At 34.8% G+C, this 18,309-nt stretch overlaps 1 protein-coding gene across 1 annotated transcript in view; it reads left to right on the top strand.

The window, feature by feature from the left end:
- Smad5 (SMAD family member 5) overlaps positions 1-18,309 on the top strand; it is a 43,861-nt gene that overhangs the window by 15,834 nt on the left and 9,718 nt on the right. Inside the window, exons 2-4 of the mRNA XM_076856647.1 lie at positions 5,245-5,815; positions 12,134-12,385; positions 13,033-13,152. Of these exons, the coding sequence (XP_076712762.1) occupies positions 5,413-5,815; positions 12,134-12,385; positions 13,033-13,152 (775 nt within the window). The 5' untranslated portion in view covers positions 5,245-5,412. The remainder of the gene's footprint in view (positions 1-5,244; positions 5,816-12,133; positions 12,386-13,032; positions 13,153-18,309) is intronic.

Raw genomic sequence — 18,309 nt, forward strand, 5'->3', positions numbered from 1 at the left:
CCTCCCACAAGGCCTTATCTTCCAAAGGTTTCACATCCCAATAGCAACATTCTGGGAACCTTTAGCATGTGGGCCTTTGGGGAATATTCAATATTCAAACTATAGCAGTCCTTTTTTTAGTTATTATAACAAAATACCTGAGGCTAGGTAACATATAAAACAAAAAGTTTATTTAGCTTCAGTTTTGGAGGCTGAAAGTCCTAACAGTATCATACTAGCTTTTGCAAGGCTCTTCCTGGCTATTTTATATCACAGCAGATGGCATCCTGGTGGAAGTGTATGTGAGAAGGAATGTTTATGTGGCATGACAGGAAGCCATAATGTGGGGAGGGTCCAGTTTTGCTCTTTTATAACAACTAGCTCTTGGGAGAACTAACTCAGGGTCTCACAGGAACTATCTTAGACCCTCTCAAGGACAATACCCCCAGTGACCCAATTACTTTCTACTACGTCCCACCTTTTAAAGTTTTTTTTTGTTGTTGTTGTTTTTTTTACCTTGTACACTACCACATTGAAGACTAAGCTTCTGTGGAGACACACTCAAACCATATCCAAACCGTGGTAGCACCTGATAGAAAAATCAATGACTGTTCATTAAAGTACGCAGTTCAGTGCATGAATAATGCCAGGTACTCCAGACTCTTAGAAGGATTTTGTATTCCATTTGAGGAAGTAGATAAGTTCTTATCAATGTCTTCTTAGCATAGCCATAGTAACTTCTTTAGGGTAGGGTAGTGCTGAAACTCTTCATAGGAAGGGATGGATTTGAGCTTATCATTAAGGATAACTAAGATTTCTCTTGGAAGATATAGGTAAGCAGACAAGTTATAGGAATTTGAGCTGATCAGAAGGTGAATACATATAGTGATACAGTGATGAGTGGTTAGATTGTGAATAAATTCATCCAGTCTCTTAAGTCTTGGCTCTTCCCTCTGAACGGTAATGATCATTATTTGTGTTCAAATAGCACTCTTCAGTTTATAAAGTATGTATCATATATACATTACTACTTTATTGTTTCAACATTTTAGTGACTTTGAAATGACCCTCTCTGGATACCTAGTCCTGCCCTTAGTGAAGGGTAGAATCTGATCTCCTCTCTGCTTTCATTATACTATTTTTTAAAATCAAAACTAGTGGGTTTTTGAATTTTGAAATACTTAAAGGGTTTTTTTCTTACTTTTCTATAAATTTATCACAATTCATGATTTGCCTATTCAAATCTAGTTTAAAAAAACAACTAAAGATTTTTCTATCTTCATCCTTCTGTCCCTGCTCACTGGAGACAATTAGTATTTAGTATAAGGTTAGTGTGTGTCATTTCTATCCATATTTTTATTCTCTCATTATATATGTACATATCTATAATGACAATTTTTATTTTAAATTTTATATACATTATGTATGGTTGCTCCTTCATATCCACAGGTTTTGTACTGGTAAATACCACTAATGTAAACAGTATTACAAAATAAAAATTATGCCTGTACTGAATTTGTACAGACTTTTTCATTATTCCCTAAACAATACAGTATAACCACTAATTAATAGCATTTACATGAGGTATTAAGTATTATAGACAATTTGGAGATGAGGAAGTATATATTTGGATGTGCATAGGTTATATGCAGATGCTATACCATTTTATATAAGGAACTTGAACATTCTAGGATTTTGGTATCCCTAGCCCCTTTTATTTTATTTTGAGACAGTGTCTTGCCAAGTTGCCCAGGCTGGCCTTGAACTTCAAATCCTTGAACTTCCTGAGTAGCTGGGATTACATGGATGGGCCACTGCCTCTGACTGGTGGTGTCCACATATTTTTGCAAGTTGCTTCTTTTTACTCACTGGTTTATATTTTATAAATAGACACTATTCTAGGTCCAGGAGATCTGGTGGTGGGTAGTGAAGATAAGATTATCTCCCTACTAAATTTCAGTGGTGAAGACAGTGTAAATAAATAAAATTGATACTATGGTATCAAGTTTTTTAGGGTAAATGTTATGAGGGATGGACAGGGTTGGGATAGGGTTTTGTGAAGTGGAGTGAAATCTATTTTTGATAAAGTGGTCAGGGAATTTCTCTTTCAGGAGTTGTCATGTGAGCAAATGAATTAATTGAGAAAATGAGCCATGTTAAGATGTGGGAGAAGAGAATTCCACAGGAGGGAATATCAAGTGCAGAGGCCTTGAAGTAGAAATAACCTTAGAGTCCTTGAGAAATGGAAAGAAGTCAAGTGTAGTTAAGTGTAGAGTTAACTGGAAGAATGGTTATGAAATGAGATTGGAAGAAGAAGCCAGGGGCCAGATCATGTAGGTCCTATAAAATAATATAAGGAGTTTAGATTTTGAGTGTCATGAGAAGCCACTAGATGATTCTTTTGAGCAGGGAAATGTTATGCTTTGTCCTACGAATTGAATTAATTTTACACTGAAATTTTGTGTTGTAGAGAAGAATGTGGAAACTCTAGATAAAGATCTGCATCTAATATGGAAAGATCTTAAAGATAAATTTCAACACTTTTTTGTACTTTTTTTCAGAATGCAACTACTTATGTAAAGAAAAATATACATTCACATTTGCTTATTTATGTAATATTTCTTTGGAAGGACATTAAAGGCAAATAAAAGGGATTACCTGTGAGATGGGGAACTGATGATGGAGAGAATGGGGAGGAGAAATCAGATCACAGTTCACTTTTTATGTGTCAACAGAATATATTAAAATCATGCAGAAAAGTGTTCCTATAATTAGTACCCAACCAGTTGAATTTTCACAAACTGAAATCTTATATATAACCATCTAGAACTATAAGCACAAACTGTATCAGGATAGTAGAAATCCCTCTAATAGTTGTTAATCCCTTTGTAGGACCACCATCGTATTAACCTCTACTAGTAGGCATTTTTTTTTTAACTTGGTTTTTGTACCAGTGAGCACTCTTAATTTCATTCTGTTACTATAATTTGATTTTAGATACTGTTTTTATTTTAGCACTATTTAAATAATGCCTTAATAGGCTCTTGTTGGTAAAAGGTTAAAACAGTAGAGAAGTATATGAAACAAGGTATACAGGACCCCTTTCTTCTGCCACTTCCCAGAGATAAGTGCAATGAATAATTTAGTACATAGCCTTCTGATGCTTATTCTCTGTTTATATACACAATTAACTTTTTTCCCCATATTTTGAATGATGATGATAATAGATGAATAGTTAACATTTATTAGGTACTTTCTATGCACCCTGAATAGTTGTAATTTAGATGGGGAAACAAGGAGAAATACCTTCCCTAAAAGTTATAGTATCTATGTTATTCTAATGGTTGTATAGCATTTTTATACTATATCTCATTTAAACTTAGTTAATCGTATTGTTTCTATAATCATTTAGAATGAGCTGTATATTCTGAATTGTGGTTTTTAAGTTCCTCTCATGTCTCTCCCTCTTTCACACACACATACACACACACACACACAAACACACACCTCTTCTGTCTAGACCCCACTGTGATCTTGTATTCCTCAATAAAATCTCAATCATCAGGCTTTTTTTTCTTCTCTGTGGTCAGGAAATGCTCTGTTTATGTCTGCCTGTTTTTTTTTTTTTTGTTGTTGTTGTTTTTTTTTTTGTTAGTGTCTCTTTGCCTTTGGAATTTCTTTTCTCATCTGAGGCAAACATTGCCTTTACTTTCTGATCCCAGTTGGATTTTGTCCTACATCCTCAATGTAACTATAACTGAGATCAGCTCTTCTTATAGCTCCTTTATATATGCCTGTTACTGAAAAATATGCTTTTTCTTGTTATATCTCTAGTTTAATGTAGCCAGGTTTGCTTGCCTGGCAAAAACATCCTACACAGGATCCTGACATTAGAAGTATATCTTCAGTTTCTTGCACCCCTCTCCCATGGTTACAGCTTAGCAGTATGGACAGCCACTGCTATTAGTCACCACCATCAGCATGCAGAACAATTCCTGGCACTTACAGACTCTCAGCAAGTATATGCTGAATGAATTAATCTGTTGGTTCTTAAGAAGAAACCTATTTGGTGTGACTTTTTCTTTTTTTTTTAAGCTCCATAATGGCTGATCATAGTATATGGCACATAATAAGCAACCAGCAATTATTCCTGATGTTTAACTCAGTTTTTTCTTTTTTTTGTGTGTGTGTGTGGGGGGGGGGGTTACCTGGTTTTAACTGAGTGCATGTATTCTTTTCTGGGAAGATGTGGTCCATCCTAGAACAATCTTGACTATAGAATTTGCTAGCATTTTTCAAAGGCTACAGCATTGGTTGGTAAAATGGCACAAGAAAGGAAGTATCTTTTGTTACTGACATTCTTTTTTTAAATGTTTCACTAAGTGCATGTTGTCTGTAGTTGATTGTATAGTGATGTACAGGGATTTTTACCCACTCTTAGCAGTAGAACGCCACTGTGTATCACTTGCTCTTGTCATCACCAAGAACTTTTAGTGGGTCAGAATGGTATTTTGCATGGAGCATCTTCACTAACTAATATGCATAAAATATATAAGCCAGTAGAAATTATAAAATATAAACTTCTTTGGGTTGAATCATATATTTAATCTCTCTAAATCTCTTTAGCATTCTTAGTTTTAAAAAATAGACACTTTTCACTTTCTGGCAGTTATATGTACTATGACTGATTTGAGAGTTTGGTACATATTATGACAACTTTTAATATAATTTGCATCTGATAATGTGACTTGAATAATCTCAGCTTCTCTGCTAGAGTGTCACTGGGTTCAATCCTTAGTATCACCAAAAACAAACAAACAAAAACTTTAGGGAATTTTGATTACCTCAGGACATGTCATGTTCAGAATTGACAGCATGTAACATATATGAATTTTGGTGAAGGAAAGAACTTCATAAGCACATCTTAGAGGACTCTTTTAGGCCTTAGTAGCTTGACCAAAGGAAATAGAGTCTGTTTTTGTTTTTGTTTTTGATAATATATAGAAAGTAAAGTAGCCTGTTTTTACTCTTGGTTATGGTATGTCATTGTCAGTCGATTAATTATTTGTTCATGCTGTGAAGAAGGAAGTAAGAAGTCACAGAACCTTTAGAGAAAATTTCTTCTTCTAGATTTATGTTTTTTGTTTTACTTTGTAATGCTTTTCTGTTCTTAGTGACAAATAACACATTTTTCAGTTATATTGACTTAAATATATGTAAATTGAATTGGTTTAAATTAGGATCCTTTCCTGCTTTCTCTTTTAGGACTTGAACCAATGAAAGAAGCATATGGCACTTGTGAAGATAAATGTCACTCCTCCTTCTTTAATTGGACCTTCTGCTTAGGACCTGTATGTGACTTTTCACCTGTGATCTGTTCTTTCAGTAGCTACTGACTTTGATTACAGGAAGGTCTCTGAAGATTTGTATCAAATGACGTCAATGGCCAGCTTGTTTTCTTTTACTAGTCCAGCAGTGAAGCGATTGTTGGGCTGGAAACAAGGTGATGAGGAGGAAAAATGGGCAGAAAAGGCAGTCGATGCTTTGGTGAAAAAACTGAAAAAGAAAAAGGGTGCCATGGAGGAACTGGAGAAAGCCTTGAGCAGTCCAGGACAGCCGAGCAAATGTGTCACTATTCCCAGATCTTTAGATGGACGCCTACAGGTTTCTCACAGGAAGGGCTTACCTCATGTTATATATTGTCGTGTTTGGCGCTGGCCTGATTTGCAGAGTCATCATGAGCTAAAGCCATTGGATATTTGTGAATTTCCTTTTGGATCTAAGCAAAAAGAAGTTTGTATCAACCCTTACCATTATAAGAGAGTGGAGAGTCCAGGTAGGTTTTATTGTCCTGAGAATAATTAAAAACAAAACTAAAAAGGAAAAAACAAAACAAAAAAAAACATGTCTCTGGCTGATTAGCGTATAATTAGTTTATTAATTGAAAGGTTCTATTGACCTTGTGTTGCCTTTTTAAAGATTTAATGTGGGAGGGATACTGGATTTACTTTTTTTTATATAAGTGATATAACTCTCAAATGGCTTGTTCTAATTCTTTGTTCACTGTAAACACCTATATATACACTTAGATGATCTGCCTTTCCCATATGTACTAGATCTTGTTCCTCTTTGTCTATTCAAGAATTTTGTTCCAACGATATCATCCGTCTTCCCAGCATCATATTGTCCTCTACCAGACTATTTCTGATAACATATAATCATGTTACCACCCATCCTAAAATAAGAGTTAAAAAAGAATTCCTGTCCTGACCTCATTCACACACTCCTATTCCTTATCTATTGCATTTTCTTCTGGTCTTTATAAAAATTCTCCATTTTCATTATCTGTACATTTTATTTTTCCTTCTTTCTTGTTACTTTTTCAGTTAGTCTTTCTTCCCTACTATTGAATGTGTCACCATCACTAGTGACTGCCTTTTTACAAATTAAGGTTGTTTCTCGGTCTTACTTCCTTCTCATAGTTTGACATAGTTGGTCTTCTGCCCTCCTACTCAAAACTTTTTCTCTTTGACTTTCAAGACACTGCTTTCTCCTGATTCTCCTATCTTACTATCCTGTTCAGTCTCTTTGATGCCTTATTCTACTGTTTCTTAGGACTTAGTACTTGGATCTTTTCTCCATCTGTATTCTATCATAAATGCTGTCATGCATTAAGTACCTCATGTTTGTTAAATCATCTATAAGCTGATGCTTACATTTTGAACTCCAGTGTCAACTTCTCCCTTAGTTTTAGACTTATACATCCAGTTATCTACTTGACATCTCCACTTAAATGTCTAATAAACATTGACTTTTGATTTTTCCCCCTATTAAATCATTTTTTCTCCTGTTTCTCTATTGAAGTGCATGGCAATATTCATGTAATTACTGTTGTCTAAGCCTAAGTTCATTTTTATTCTTAAGTCCTATATTTGAGCTATGAGCAAATGCTGTTTACTGTACCTTCAAAATATATCTTGAAATTATCACCTCTTACCATCTGTAAGCACTACTTTAAAATAGATTGTCATCATCTCTCAACTTAGTACTCTCCTAATTGTTCTCTCTCCTTTCCCCTCAACCCATTATATTTTCTATGTGGCAGCCAGAGTGACCTTTAAAACAGCATATGTCAATTCATGTCAGTCCCTACTAAAAACTCTTTAAAGGCTTTCTGTCACACTTAGAGCAGGTCTCTTTATGACCTGTCCTCAGACTTCTGTTACTTGGACTTGTCTACTCCTGTTTCTAGGCATTATATATTGCCTTTTCTTCTAAAGGACTCTCCCCTTGTCATATTTTTGTGGCATGCTTTCTCACTCTATTTAGTACTTGCTCCGAAAGCACCATCACTTGTTGACTGTTAGGTATTTATTTTGGTTACTGACTGACATAGTAGTGCCTTTCTTAGTCTCATTCATTACTGCATCCCCGGTGTCTAGAGTAACATTTCCAGCGCTTAGTAGGTGCTACTCTGTATTTTTTTGGGGGGGTAAGGAATGAATTACCTAAACTGATGTTTTAGTTCATTTATTGCTGCTACAACAATACCACAGACTGGGTAAATTATAAACAATAGAAAGTTGTGGGGGCTGGGGTTGTGGCTCAATGGTAGAGTACTTGCCTGGCACATGTGAAGCACTGGGTTCGATCCTCAGCACCGCATTAAAAAAAATAATAAAATAAAGTTATACACACATACAAAGTTTAAAAAAAAAGTTATTCAGCTCATGGTTCTGGAGACTGGAAAGTCCCATGGTGAGGGGCTGTCTCTGGTGAGGGTCTTCTGATAGCATCATATGATGGCAGAATAGCAAGCTAGCATAAGTGAGGCAGGGGAGAAGACAGAGGGGGCTATACTTAAAACAGAATCAATTCTCATGATAAATAACCCACTCCTGAATTACCTCTTATCAGGCTTCACCTCCCAACACTGTTATATTGGGGATTAAGTTTCCAACATGTGAATTTTGGGGACATATTGAAACCACAGTAGCTAAGATAGTAGCTGAGTGCATTAGTTATCAATTGCTATACAACAAATTACTACAGATGTAGTAGCTTGACACATTTATTACCTCACAGTTTGTGGGTGAGCATCTAGTCATAGTTTAGGGGGCTTTTTGCAAGCCTCTAATGAAAGTGTTGGTCAGGGCTGAGGTCTTATCAAAAGTTCAGATGGGGAAGGCTCTGTTTCCATGGTCACTGTAATTGTTAACAGAATTCGGTAGTCCTTGCAAGCTGTTGGACCCTTGCTGATCATCAACAAGAGATTGCCTTCAGTTGTCTACCACATGTCCATCTGCATAAGTAGTTTACATTTATGGCAGCTTCTTCCTGAAAGAATGGCATTATGTTTTTATGGAATGTAATCACATACCTCCTGTCACTTTGCTATATTCTTTTGGTTAGAAGCAAATCAGAGTCATCCTTACACTCAAGATTTACCCAAGGACATGAATAATCAAAGGCAGAAATCATGGTGGCCATCTCAGAGTCTGTTCACCACACTACAGATAACATAAACCCAGTGTAGTAGAAAGACTGAAAGTAACATTGAACGTGGAAACTAGTAAAAAGAATAGAAGTGATTGTCCTGTCAGGGAAATTCCAACTTGAGAGCGTTAGAGCTGCTATTTGATATTTGAGATGATCTTCAATTTCTCATGGAGTCCCAGGAAAGCTGCAGCCTGAAGGAATTGATGAAGAAAGGAAAATGGGAAGATTTCATAGAGATGTCTGCAAAACTCTCAAGTCTACATATTTGCTAATAGTAAGTCTAGTAAGTGTGTTACTTCCATAGCCAGGGTGTGACTGCTACCAGAAGAAGTTTTTGTTTCTTTAAGAATCCATTTTTCTCAGCTACAATCATTGTATAGAAAGAGCAAAAGCATACCTCTGATACTTTTAAAAACACTAGAGATCACCTATCTTGCTAGATGGAATGTTAAGAAATCTAATTTTTGGAATACATGCCTGTAATCCTAGCTACTCAGGAGGCTGAGGCAGGAAGATTGCAAGTTTGAGGCTAGCCCAGATAAATTTGTGAGATCCTGTCTGGGGAAAAAAAAAATATGGTGATATAGTGTAGAGGCAGAACTGGGTTTAATCCCCAGTATCACTAGCAAACAAACAAAAACAATAAAAAAGAAAAACAACAACAACAACAAAACATTATTTGGACCCAGGTTCATCCGGACATCTTGGAGGGTGGAGGAGGTGGCAGATTGGCCCAGTTCCAAGCACAAGATGATCACTTCATACAACTGTCTTACTAAAGTAGTATTAGTGTTTATGGACTACGTGGTTTTCAAACCCTATGAGGTTATTCCTTCATAGAATTAGAAAAGGGTACTAACATTTTAGACCCCTAAGAGTGTATAAATTTATAGATAAAGAAACTTAAACTTGAAAGTAAAGTAACATAGAGGATCACCCACTAGCTGGTATACGGTATATTGCACAAAGGTAAAAATTATGGAAGATAGTTGGGAGGTGTTGCATACTAGTTAAGATTGTGGGTTCTGGAGCTAGACTTTCTGGATTTGAATTCTGGTTTTACTCCATACTACCAATATAAATTCAAGCAATTTACATAAACTTTCTGTGAAATTAATCTAGTTAATTATAAAATAGGAATAGTACTACTCACCACCCAGAATTATTATGAGGATTAGATGATTGAATGCATGAACAGGTATTTAAATTAAAACATCATGTGATTCAGAATGGATTTCAAATTAAATAGTAATTCTAGAATAATACATTCTGAAAATAGAACATGGGGGAAATGGCAGAGAAAAAATTTCAAAGGAATACTACTGCTCAAGCAATTGTAGTGGCTCATTGACCATGTAATCAGAACAAGGGATTGAAAAACATTCACACATGAAATCTTAGGAAAGCATGGGTTAAAAAAAAGATTCTGAAAGCTTCCAGAGAGAAAAACTTAGGGCATCTTCAAAGGATTGGAAATCAGAACATTGGATGTCTCAGTGCAATTTGGAATTCTAAAGAAAATGAAGCAGTGCCCTCAAAATTCAGAGGGATAAAAGTTATCTGGAATTCTGTCTGCAAACAGAGAAAATTTTTTTTCCCAGATATTTTTTATATATAAAAATTTCTTATCCTTTCTTAGGAAACTAATAAGATGAGGCCCAGGAAATGGGATCCAGTCCTACAGGAGGGAAGGTTTATGGGAATCTTGAGTAGCAACCAATCCAGGTTGGAGCAAAAGGGAAGACTCAAAGGAAAACATGAAATTAATAAATTATTTGATGATTGTGCTGTATGAAAAATAATATTGATAGGCATTTGGCAGACCTGATGGAATACTGAAATTAGTGGTACACACTTAAAATTAAGCAAATAAAGGAGCAAGGCAATACTTAACTTTAATAAAAGCACTGTTTGAGTTGAAATCACAGTACACTTGGCTCAACAATGTTTAATATATATGCATATATATAAGCACACATATATATACTAAATATAAACACTGGATATTTATCACAATTTTTTATGACAGTTGTGGGGAAGGGAAATGGGAATGGAATAAAACAAGAAAGCTGCCTCATTTGCTACAAGAGCAAGTCTACAAATAATGTCTTGACAAATCAGTAATAGCAATATGTTATTTAGCAGTGCACAAAATAAATATCAGAAGAAATGGTTTAATATCTAAATTTATTATTTATGGAAACAGTATGGGAGACGGCTAGAAATTGCTGTTTTGTTATAATCTTATCATTTTTATATGTTTATGCTGTAGTCTTTGTAAACTCCACATATTATTTTGGAATAATAAAATAGTTTTAAAAATTTATGTATGCATATAATATAAAAATAAGGGAAACCAGTGATTTTACTTATGCCTTTAGTTAAAAAAACAAAAACAAAAAAAAACAGCAAAGGAACTTTTAGTAGAACTGAATTCTTTAGTTCACGAAGTCTTTATAACTAGATAAGAAAATTTCTTGCTGTCATTTAATGCCCTTCTTTCCAATGGTGATTGCCCCATTATTCTGAAAGGAGAACAACAGTAGAAAAAAAAAATGTTGTAGTCAATGTTAACTGTATACTTACAGCACTAATTCAGTAAAATGAAAAACCAGTACAAATGGTGAGCATTTGATTTGTTGTATGTATCCCAACTTCCTGGAGGGGGAAGTATGAAGCTAAAAAACAAACCAGTTTTGTTTGTACAAAATGATATCAGAATCAGTGAGATTTTTCTGAATGAAAAATTACATTGACAAATATAGGAAAGTTATTAAAAGAGATGAAGAATATGAAGAATCAGGTTTTAGTTTCCTATAGGAAAAGGTAAGTAATAAGGTGTTTGAATGTTGTTTTGATCACATGGGTCTTTAGAGAAAATGAACATTTGAATAAGGTTAAAGTTTTAAAGTTTATCTTTTAAAAAAACATCTATTTAAATGTTATATATTTTCCATATGTGAAATTTCACTATTATCATATTTATAAGACAGACTTTGAACAGAAGACTTCTACTAGGGGAACATTACTATTTTTAGTAAAGAAAACTTTACTGAAGAACACAAAATTTGAGATCTTTCAATTAAGAATGATGAAAATATTCAGATTGGAAACATGAAGGTTTTTAGGGTATCTACATAACTGACCTCATCTTTACTCTCTATTCTTACCTCCCATAGGGTTCAGTGCCTAGTCCAAGTGACTTGTGTTTTCCCATCTCCCTCCTCTATGGTTCTCTTCCCCTAGCACTCTCATGTGAAATCCTCTTGATTTTTAAGATCTGATCAGGTGTTGTCTTTTCTATAATATTCTGATTCCCTGTTAGATGGGAGTGTTCATTTATTGAACTTCTTTTGCAATAATATTCTGTATTATGTTTTGGTTTTTTTTAAACAAGTCTATGTATCAAAGGATATCAGTGGTATCTTTTCTGGATTTTCTGTCTTCTAGAGTCTCTTATACAGGCTAAATGCAATAGTTATTAAATAGTTATTATGTTATTATAGTTTCAGGTTTCTACAAAACAGCCTTTCCTAAAAGTAAATTGTTTTAATTGGTTTGCAGTTTTACATGAATCCTTTCTGCTAATCCTTTAAGATGGGTGGGACATTTGCTTTAGTGATTTCTAATTAATAACTTCATTTTTGTCTTTCAGTCTTACCTCCAGTGTTAGTGCCTCGTCATAATGAATTCAATCCACAACACAGTCTTCTGGTTCAGTTTAGGAACCTGAGCCACAATGAACCGCATATGCCACAAAATGCCACATTTCCAGATTCTTTCCATCAGCCCAACAACACTCCTTTTCCCTTATCTCCAAATAGCCCCTATCCCCCTTCCCCTGCTAGCAGTACATATCCTAACTCCCCAGCAAGTTCTGGACCAGGAAGTCCATTTCAACTCCCAGGTAAGACTTTATTGAGAGGAAAAAAGAAAAGTAATAATATTAACCCCTGAGAATCAGCATTTGTTCTTACTGCTGATCCTGCTGGTGAACTATGTTATAAAAGAGCTAGTTACTTCTGACTGTATATTCCTCAGATAATTATTTGATTTCCACAGTAGTTTGGATTTTATTTTGTCAAATACCATGTTTAAAATATGGAAGTAGTAGGGGAATTAAATACCAACTGTTTAACCTGCTGTTAGGAATCTGCTCAAAAACAAACTTTCATACTTTATTTTACATAGATGTACTACATTTTTTCTCTTCACCAGTTAATAGTGCTGATTCAGTGCTGGTTTTAACTCTTTCTTAAGATATATCTCTGAGTATATGATTTTGTACAAAGAAAGGCAGTTTTTGACCTTTAATTCTATTTTAATATCTTGGATTACCATATTCTGTTGTACATACATGTGGGCTTGTAATAGTTTTTCAATTACTAGTAGATGTGCTATCTAATGTCTGCATTTTTGTGCATCTAATGTTCAGTAATGAACCCTACTGGTAATCTTGAAATTTTTTTAATGCTGTAAAGTAATAACTTTAAGCAGGATGACGATTTTAACCGTTCTTTGGGCTTTTAACTTGTCTCATTTTCTTCCTCTTAGCTGATACACCTCCTCCTGCCTATATGCCACCTGATGAACAGATGGGCCAAGATAATTCCCAGCCTATGGATACAAGCAATAATATGATTCCTCAGATTATGCCCAGTATATCCAGCAGAGGTAAGAGAAGTATATTTTATCTTTTATCAGAAAGTGATGTTCAACCATGTTGATTTTATTGTAGCTGTGTTTTTTTCTTTTGTTAATTTTTTTTTAGTTGTCAGTGCATCTTTTATTTATTATTATTCATACCTGGTGCTGAGGATCAAACCCAGGGCCTCACACATGCCAGGCAAGTGCTCTACCACTGAGCTACAAATCCAGCCCCTGTAGCTGTTTTTATTTTATTTAATTGCAGTGTCAGAGGCCCAGTGCAGGGCCTACTACATGCTAGGGGAGCACTCACCAACTGATCTACACCCCCAGTCTTGGCCACTTTAAAAAAACAGGAACATGTATATTTTATATACTATAAATTCACCTTAAGTATATGATTGAATGATTTTGGAAAACATATAAATTTTGTACCACAATATAGTTTGAGAGCATTTGAAGAGATCCTCACTCATATGAACAGCTCTACATACCATTCCAATCTGTTTTCTGTATGTATAGATTTATCTTTTCTAAGCATTTCATATAAATGGTCATGTAATATATAGTCTTTCATCTGGCTTCTTTCACATAACATAGTATTGTCAAGATACATTCATGTTGTAACATAATAATAGTTTGTCCCTTTTTATGGCTGAGCAGTGGTTTTTTTTTTTTTTTGTATATATATACTACATTTTATCTATTCACTAGTCAGTAGACATTTGAACTCTTTCTAGTTTTTGTTTTGTTTAGTATGAATAATACTCTCTTAGAAACTTTTGTATAAAAGTCTTTGTGTGGACATGGTTTTTATGTTTCTTGGGAAGATACCCAGGAGTAGAATCGCTGTGTCATATAGTAAGTTTAACCATTGAAGGAAAACTGCCAACCTTCTCCAATGTAGCTGTATCATTTTACACCTGCAGTGTGAGGGTATCAGTTTTTCGTAATCTGTTAACACTATTACATCTGTCTTTTTGATTATAGTCATTTTAGTGAGTATGAAGTACACATTGTGGTTTTAATTTTTATACTCCTAATGAGTAACGATGTTGAACATTTAAAAAATTTTTCTTTGATGAAATGTTTATTTTGAATTTTTTGCCCATTGGGTTGTTTATCTTTTTATTGAGTTGTACAAGTTCTTTATATATTCTGGATTTGAATCCTTTGTCAGAAAGTGATTTACAAATATTTTATCTCAGTAGATTTCATTTTCTTAATAATGTTTTCTGAAGCACAGTAGCTTTAAATTTTGATGAAGTCCAGTTTATCAATTTTTTCTGGATCGTGTTTTTTGGTATTGTATATAAGAAATTTTTATCTGTTCCAGGGTTGCAAAAAATATTCTTTTGTGTTTATTCTATGTGTCCTATAGTTTTAGCTCTTATATTTAGGTCTCTGATTCATTTGAGTGATGTTTGTGTATGCCATATGGTAAATATCTATATTTTTTGTTCTCCATTGCACTGACATCTTTATTAGAAATCACTTTATAATAAAAATATAATAAAAATTTACAAATATAAGGGTTTGTTTAGGGCCTTTCAGTTTTGTTCATTGATTGTATATCTGTACCTCTTTGTCTTGATTACTAAAGCTTGATATTGAGGATTTTTTCACATAATTTTTTTTATTGCAGTAAAATACACATAAAATTTATCATCTTAACCATTTTAAAGTCATATAGTTTGTTGCCATTAATTACATTTATAATGTGCAGTGGTTACCATCTCACATCTCTGTTACTGTTTTTACCTTATGAAACCAAACAAAATTCTGTGCCAATTAAACAATAACTCTACATATCTTCCTTCCCTAGCTCCTGGCAATCACCATTCTATTTTCTTCCTTCTTTCTTCTCTTTTTCTCTCCCTCCCTTGAACCCAGGACAGTGCTCTATCACCCAGCCCCACCATTCTACGTTTTGTCTATTTGTCTTTTTATGACTGGCTTATTTTACTTAGCATAATATCCTCAGCTTCATTTGTTGTGGTAAGTTGAGTAATATTTCACTGTATGTGCACACCACATTTTGTTTATCCAGTCATGCACTGACTTGGGTTGCTTATAGGTTTTGGCTATTAAAGATAATTCTTTGAAACTCCTTTCAATTCTGCTATTATGGGGTATCATAGGTTCTGTACATTTCAATTAGGTGAAGTTGGTTGACAGTATTGTTCAAGTTTTCTATATCCTTATTTCCTTTCTAATTATTCAATCATTTATTGAGAATGGGGGATTGAAGTTCCCAACTATTGTTGAACTGTATATTTCTACATTCAGTTCTGTTGAGATTAGCCTTACATGTTTTGGGATTCTGTGGTTTGTATAATTCAGCATACAATTCAGTGGTGTTAAATACATCCACAGTGTTGCTACCACTGTCACTGTCCATTTCCAGAACCTTCTCATCATGCCAAGCAGAACTCTGTACCTATTATAAAGCTCCCTATTCTCTCTTCTCTGGCCTCTGATCAATACTCTTTTACTTTTTGTCTCTGTAATGCCTACTTGAGGTATTTAAGTGGAATGATGTATTTAGGAACTTTATGTCTAGCTTATTTCACTTAGTATGGATGGCCTTTTCAAGATTTATTCATGTCATAGCAAGCATTAGAAATTCATTCCTGCTGGGTGCGGTGGCGCACACCTGTGATCACAGCGGCTTGGGAGGCTGAAGCAGGAGGATTGCTAGTTCAAAGCCAGCCTCAGCAACTTAGCAAGACCTGGTCGCTAAATAAAATATAGAAAGGGTGGGGGATATGGCTCATTGATTGAGTGTGCCTGGGTTTTAATCCCCAGTGCCAAAAAGAAAAAGAAAGAAGAAAGAGAGAAAGAGGGAGGGAGGGAGGGAGGAATTCCTTCTTAAGGCCAAATTATACTCCATTGTATGTGTGTACACTTTTTGTTTCTCTTTTTATCTATTGATGGTTATTTGGAGTTTTTCTACTTTTTTGGTTGTTGTGAATCATGCTGTTATGTTTGAGTGTCTGCTTATAATCCACTTGAATATTGTATTCTTGAAAATAGAATTGCTGTGTCATATGCTAATTATGTTTGACTTTTCAAAACCACCAAACTGTTTTGTACAGTAGCGACATCATTTGACATTCCTACCATCTGTACATAAAGGTTCCACTTTTTCCATGTACATGCTAATGCTTGTTTTCTATGTTTTTCTTTTTTTTTTTTTTTTTTTAATAATTACCATCCAGTGGATATGAAGTGATTCTCATTGTGGGTTTTTTAATTGTCTCCTTTTTAAATTGACAATGAAAAATGGTATATTTTTATGGTGTCATTGTGGTTTTAAAGCCGCTTTGTTTTGAGACTTTAAGTTCTGTACAGTATCCCAAGTTTCGAAATAAGATATTGCTTTTTAACGTATTTCCTAAGTGTTTTGTGTTTTACACATTTGTGATAATAAAGCCTATTTACAGAAAACCCACAGCTAACATCATACTTAATGGTGAGAAACTGGAAGATTTCCTGCTAACATTAGTAACAAGGCAAGGATGACTCTTCTCATGCTTTTATTTCCAGTTTGCAGAGAGAATCACTTAAGTATTTGAGTTCAATTTTTTGTTTAGAATGGTATTACAGATAGTGATATAGTTAATCCTTTCCAGTTGTTAAAAAATTACATTTATCTCAAATTTAAATCTGAAGTAGATTCCCCTAGAGAACTAATTTAAGATATGGTATTGCTACTATGTTCTGAATTGTGTCTTCCCAAAATTCCTATATTGAAACCCTAACCCCCAATGTGGTGGTATTTGGAAATGAGTCTTTGGGAGGTAATTAGATTTAGCTGAGATCATGAGGGTGGGGTCCTCATTGTGGTATTAGTAAATTTATAAGAGGAAGAGATAGATCCCTTTCTGTCTATATCTTTCTCTACCCTTGAACACAAACCAAGGAAAGGCCATGTGAGCACACAGCAAGAAGGTGGCTGTCTACAAGCCAGGAAGCGGGCCCCTCACCAAACCCTGAATCTACTGGCACCTTGATCTTGGACTTCCCAGCCTCCAGAACTGTGAGAAATAAATTTCTATTATTTAAGCCACTCCATCTATGGTATTTGGTTATAGCAGCCTGAACCAACTGAGATAGGAACTGGTACCTAGAAATGGTTGCTGCTATAACAAATACCTAAAAATATGGAAGTAGCTTTGGAACTAGATAATGTAGAGGCTGGAAAAGTTTTGAGATACATGCTAGAACAATCTGATGTTGCTGTGAAGGGACTATTAAAGGTGACTCTGGTGAGGGCTGAGAAGTAAAAGAGAGCTTTAAATAAACCTTCCATTTTCTTAGAGAATACATAAATCATGTATAGAATGTTGGTACAGATATAGATGTTATACCAGACTGATTCTTGTGAGGGTATAGACCTAAAAGAGGAATATATTATTAGAAAACAGAAAAAAGGCCATCCCTATTGTAAAGTGGCAAAGAATTTGGCTGAATGGTGTTAATGTTCTAGTGTATTATAGAAGGTAGAACTTTTGAGTTACGAAATTGGATATTTAGCTGAGGAAATTCCTAAGTGTTGAAGGAGTATCCTAGTTCCTACTGGCTTCTCAAGAAAAAAATGAATTTGAGAAGGAATTGTTAAGCAACAAGGAATCAGAACTTAAATGATTTGGAAAATACTCATCCTATCCTATTTCAAAAAATAACTCAGTTTTGCTCACCTGCCATTTGATAATGAGATTAGTGTGGGTATGAACCATGGACCTAAACAGCCACTTCAGCAGGAGCACTGTTCCTCTGAATTCCTCTGAAGCTGACTCAGAAATCATCAGGATGACTGGTCTGGTTTCAGCAGGCTGAATGACGTCATGAGGGTACCTGGAGACTAGAGGGTGCAACTCCCTACAACACAGAACTTGGTGTAGTTTCACATGTTACAGTTGAAGGGGAATTCTGCTGTGGGATTTTGTCTCCTGTCTCACCTTTTTCTGATTTCCATAAGACTAGATTTTAGACTTCATAGTTTTTGCTGGAATAAGTTAGGAGTTTGAGTCCTTTGAGATGTAATGCGTATGTTTTTGCATGCTAACAGACCAAATTGTACCCTAACCCCCAATGTCATGGTGTTTGGAGATGGGGCCTTTGAGATATAATTTAGGTTTAGATGAGTTCATGAGAGCAGGGTTCTCAGGATGGAATTAG

This window comes from Callospermophilus lateralis, chromosome 5, assembly GCF_048772815.1.
Source record: "Callospermophilus lateralis isolate mCalLat2 chromosome 5, mCalLat2.hap1, whole genome shotgun sequence".
In the NCBI taxonomy this organism is placed as follows: domain Eukaryota; kingdom Metazoa; phylum Chordata; class Mammalia; order Rodentia; family Sciuridae; genus Callospermophilus; species Callospermophilus lateralis.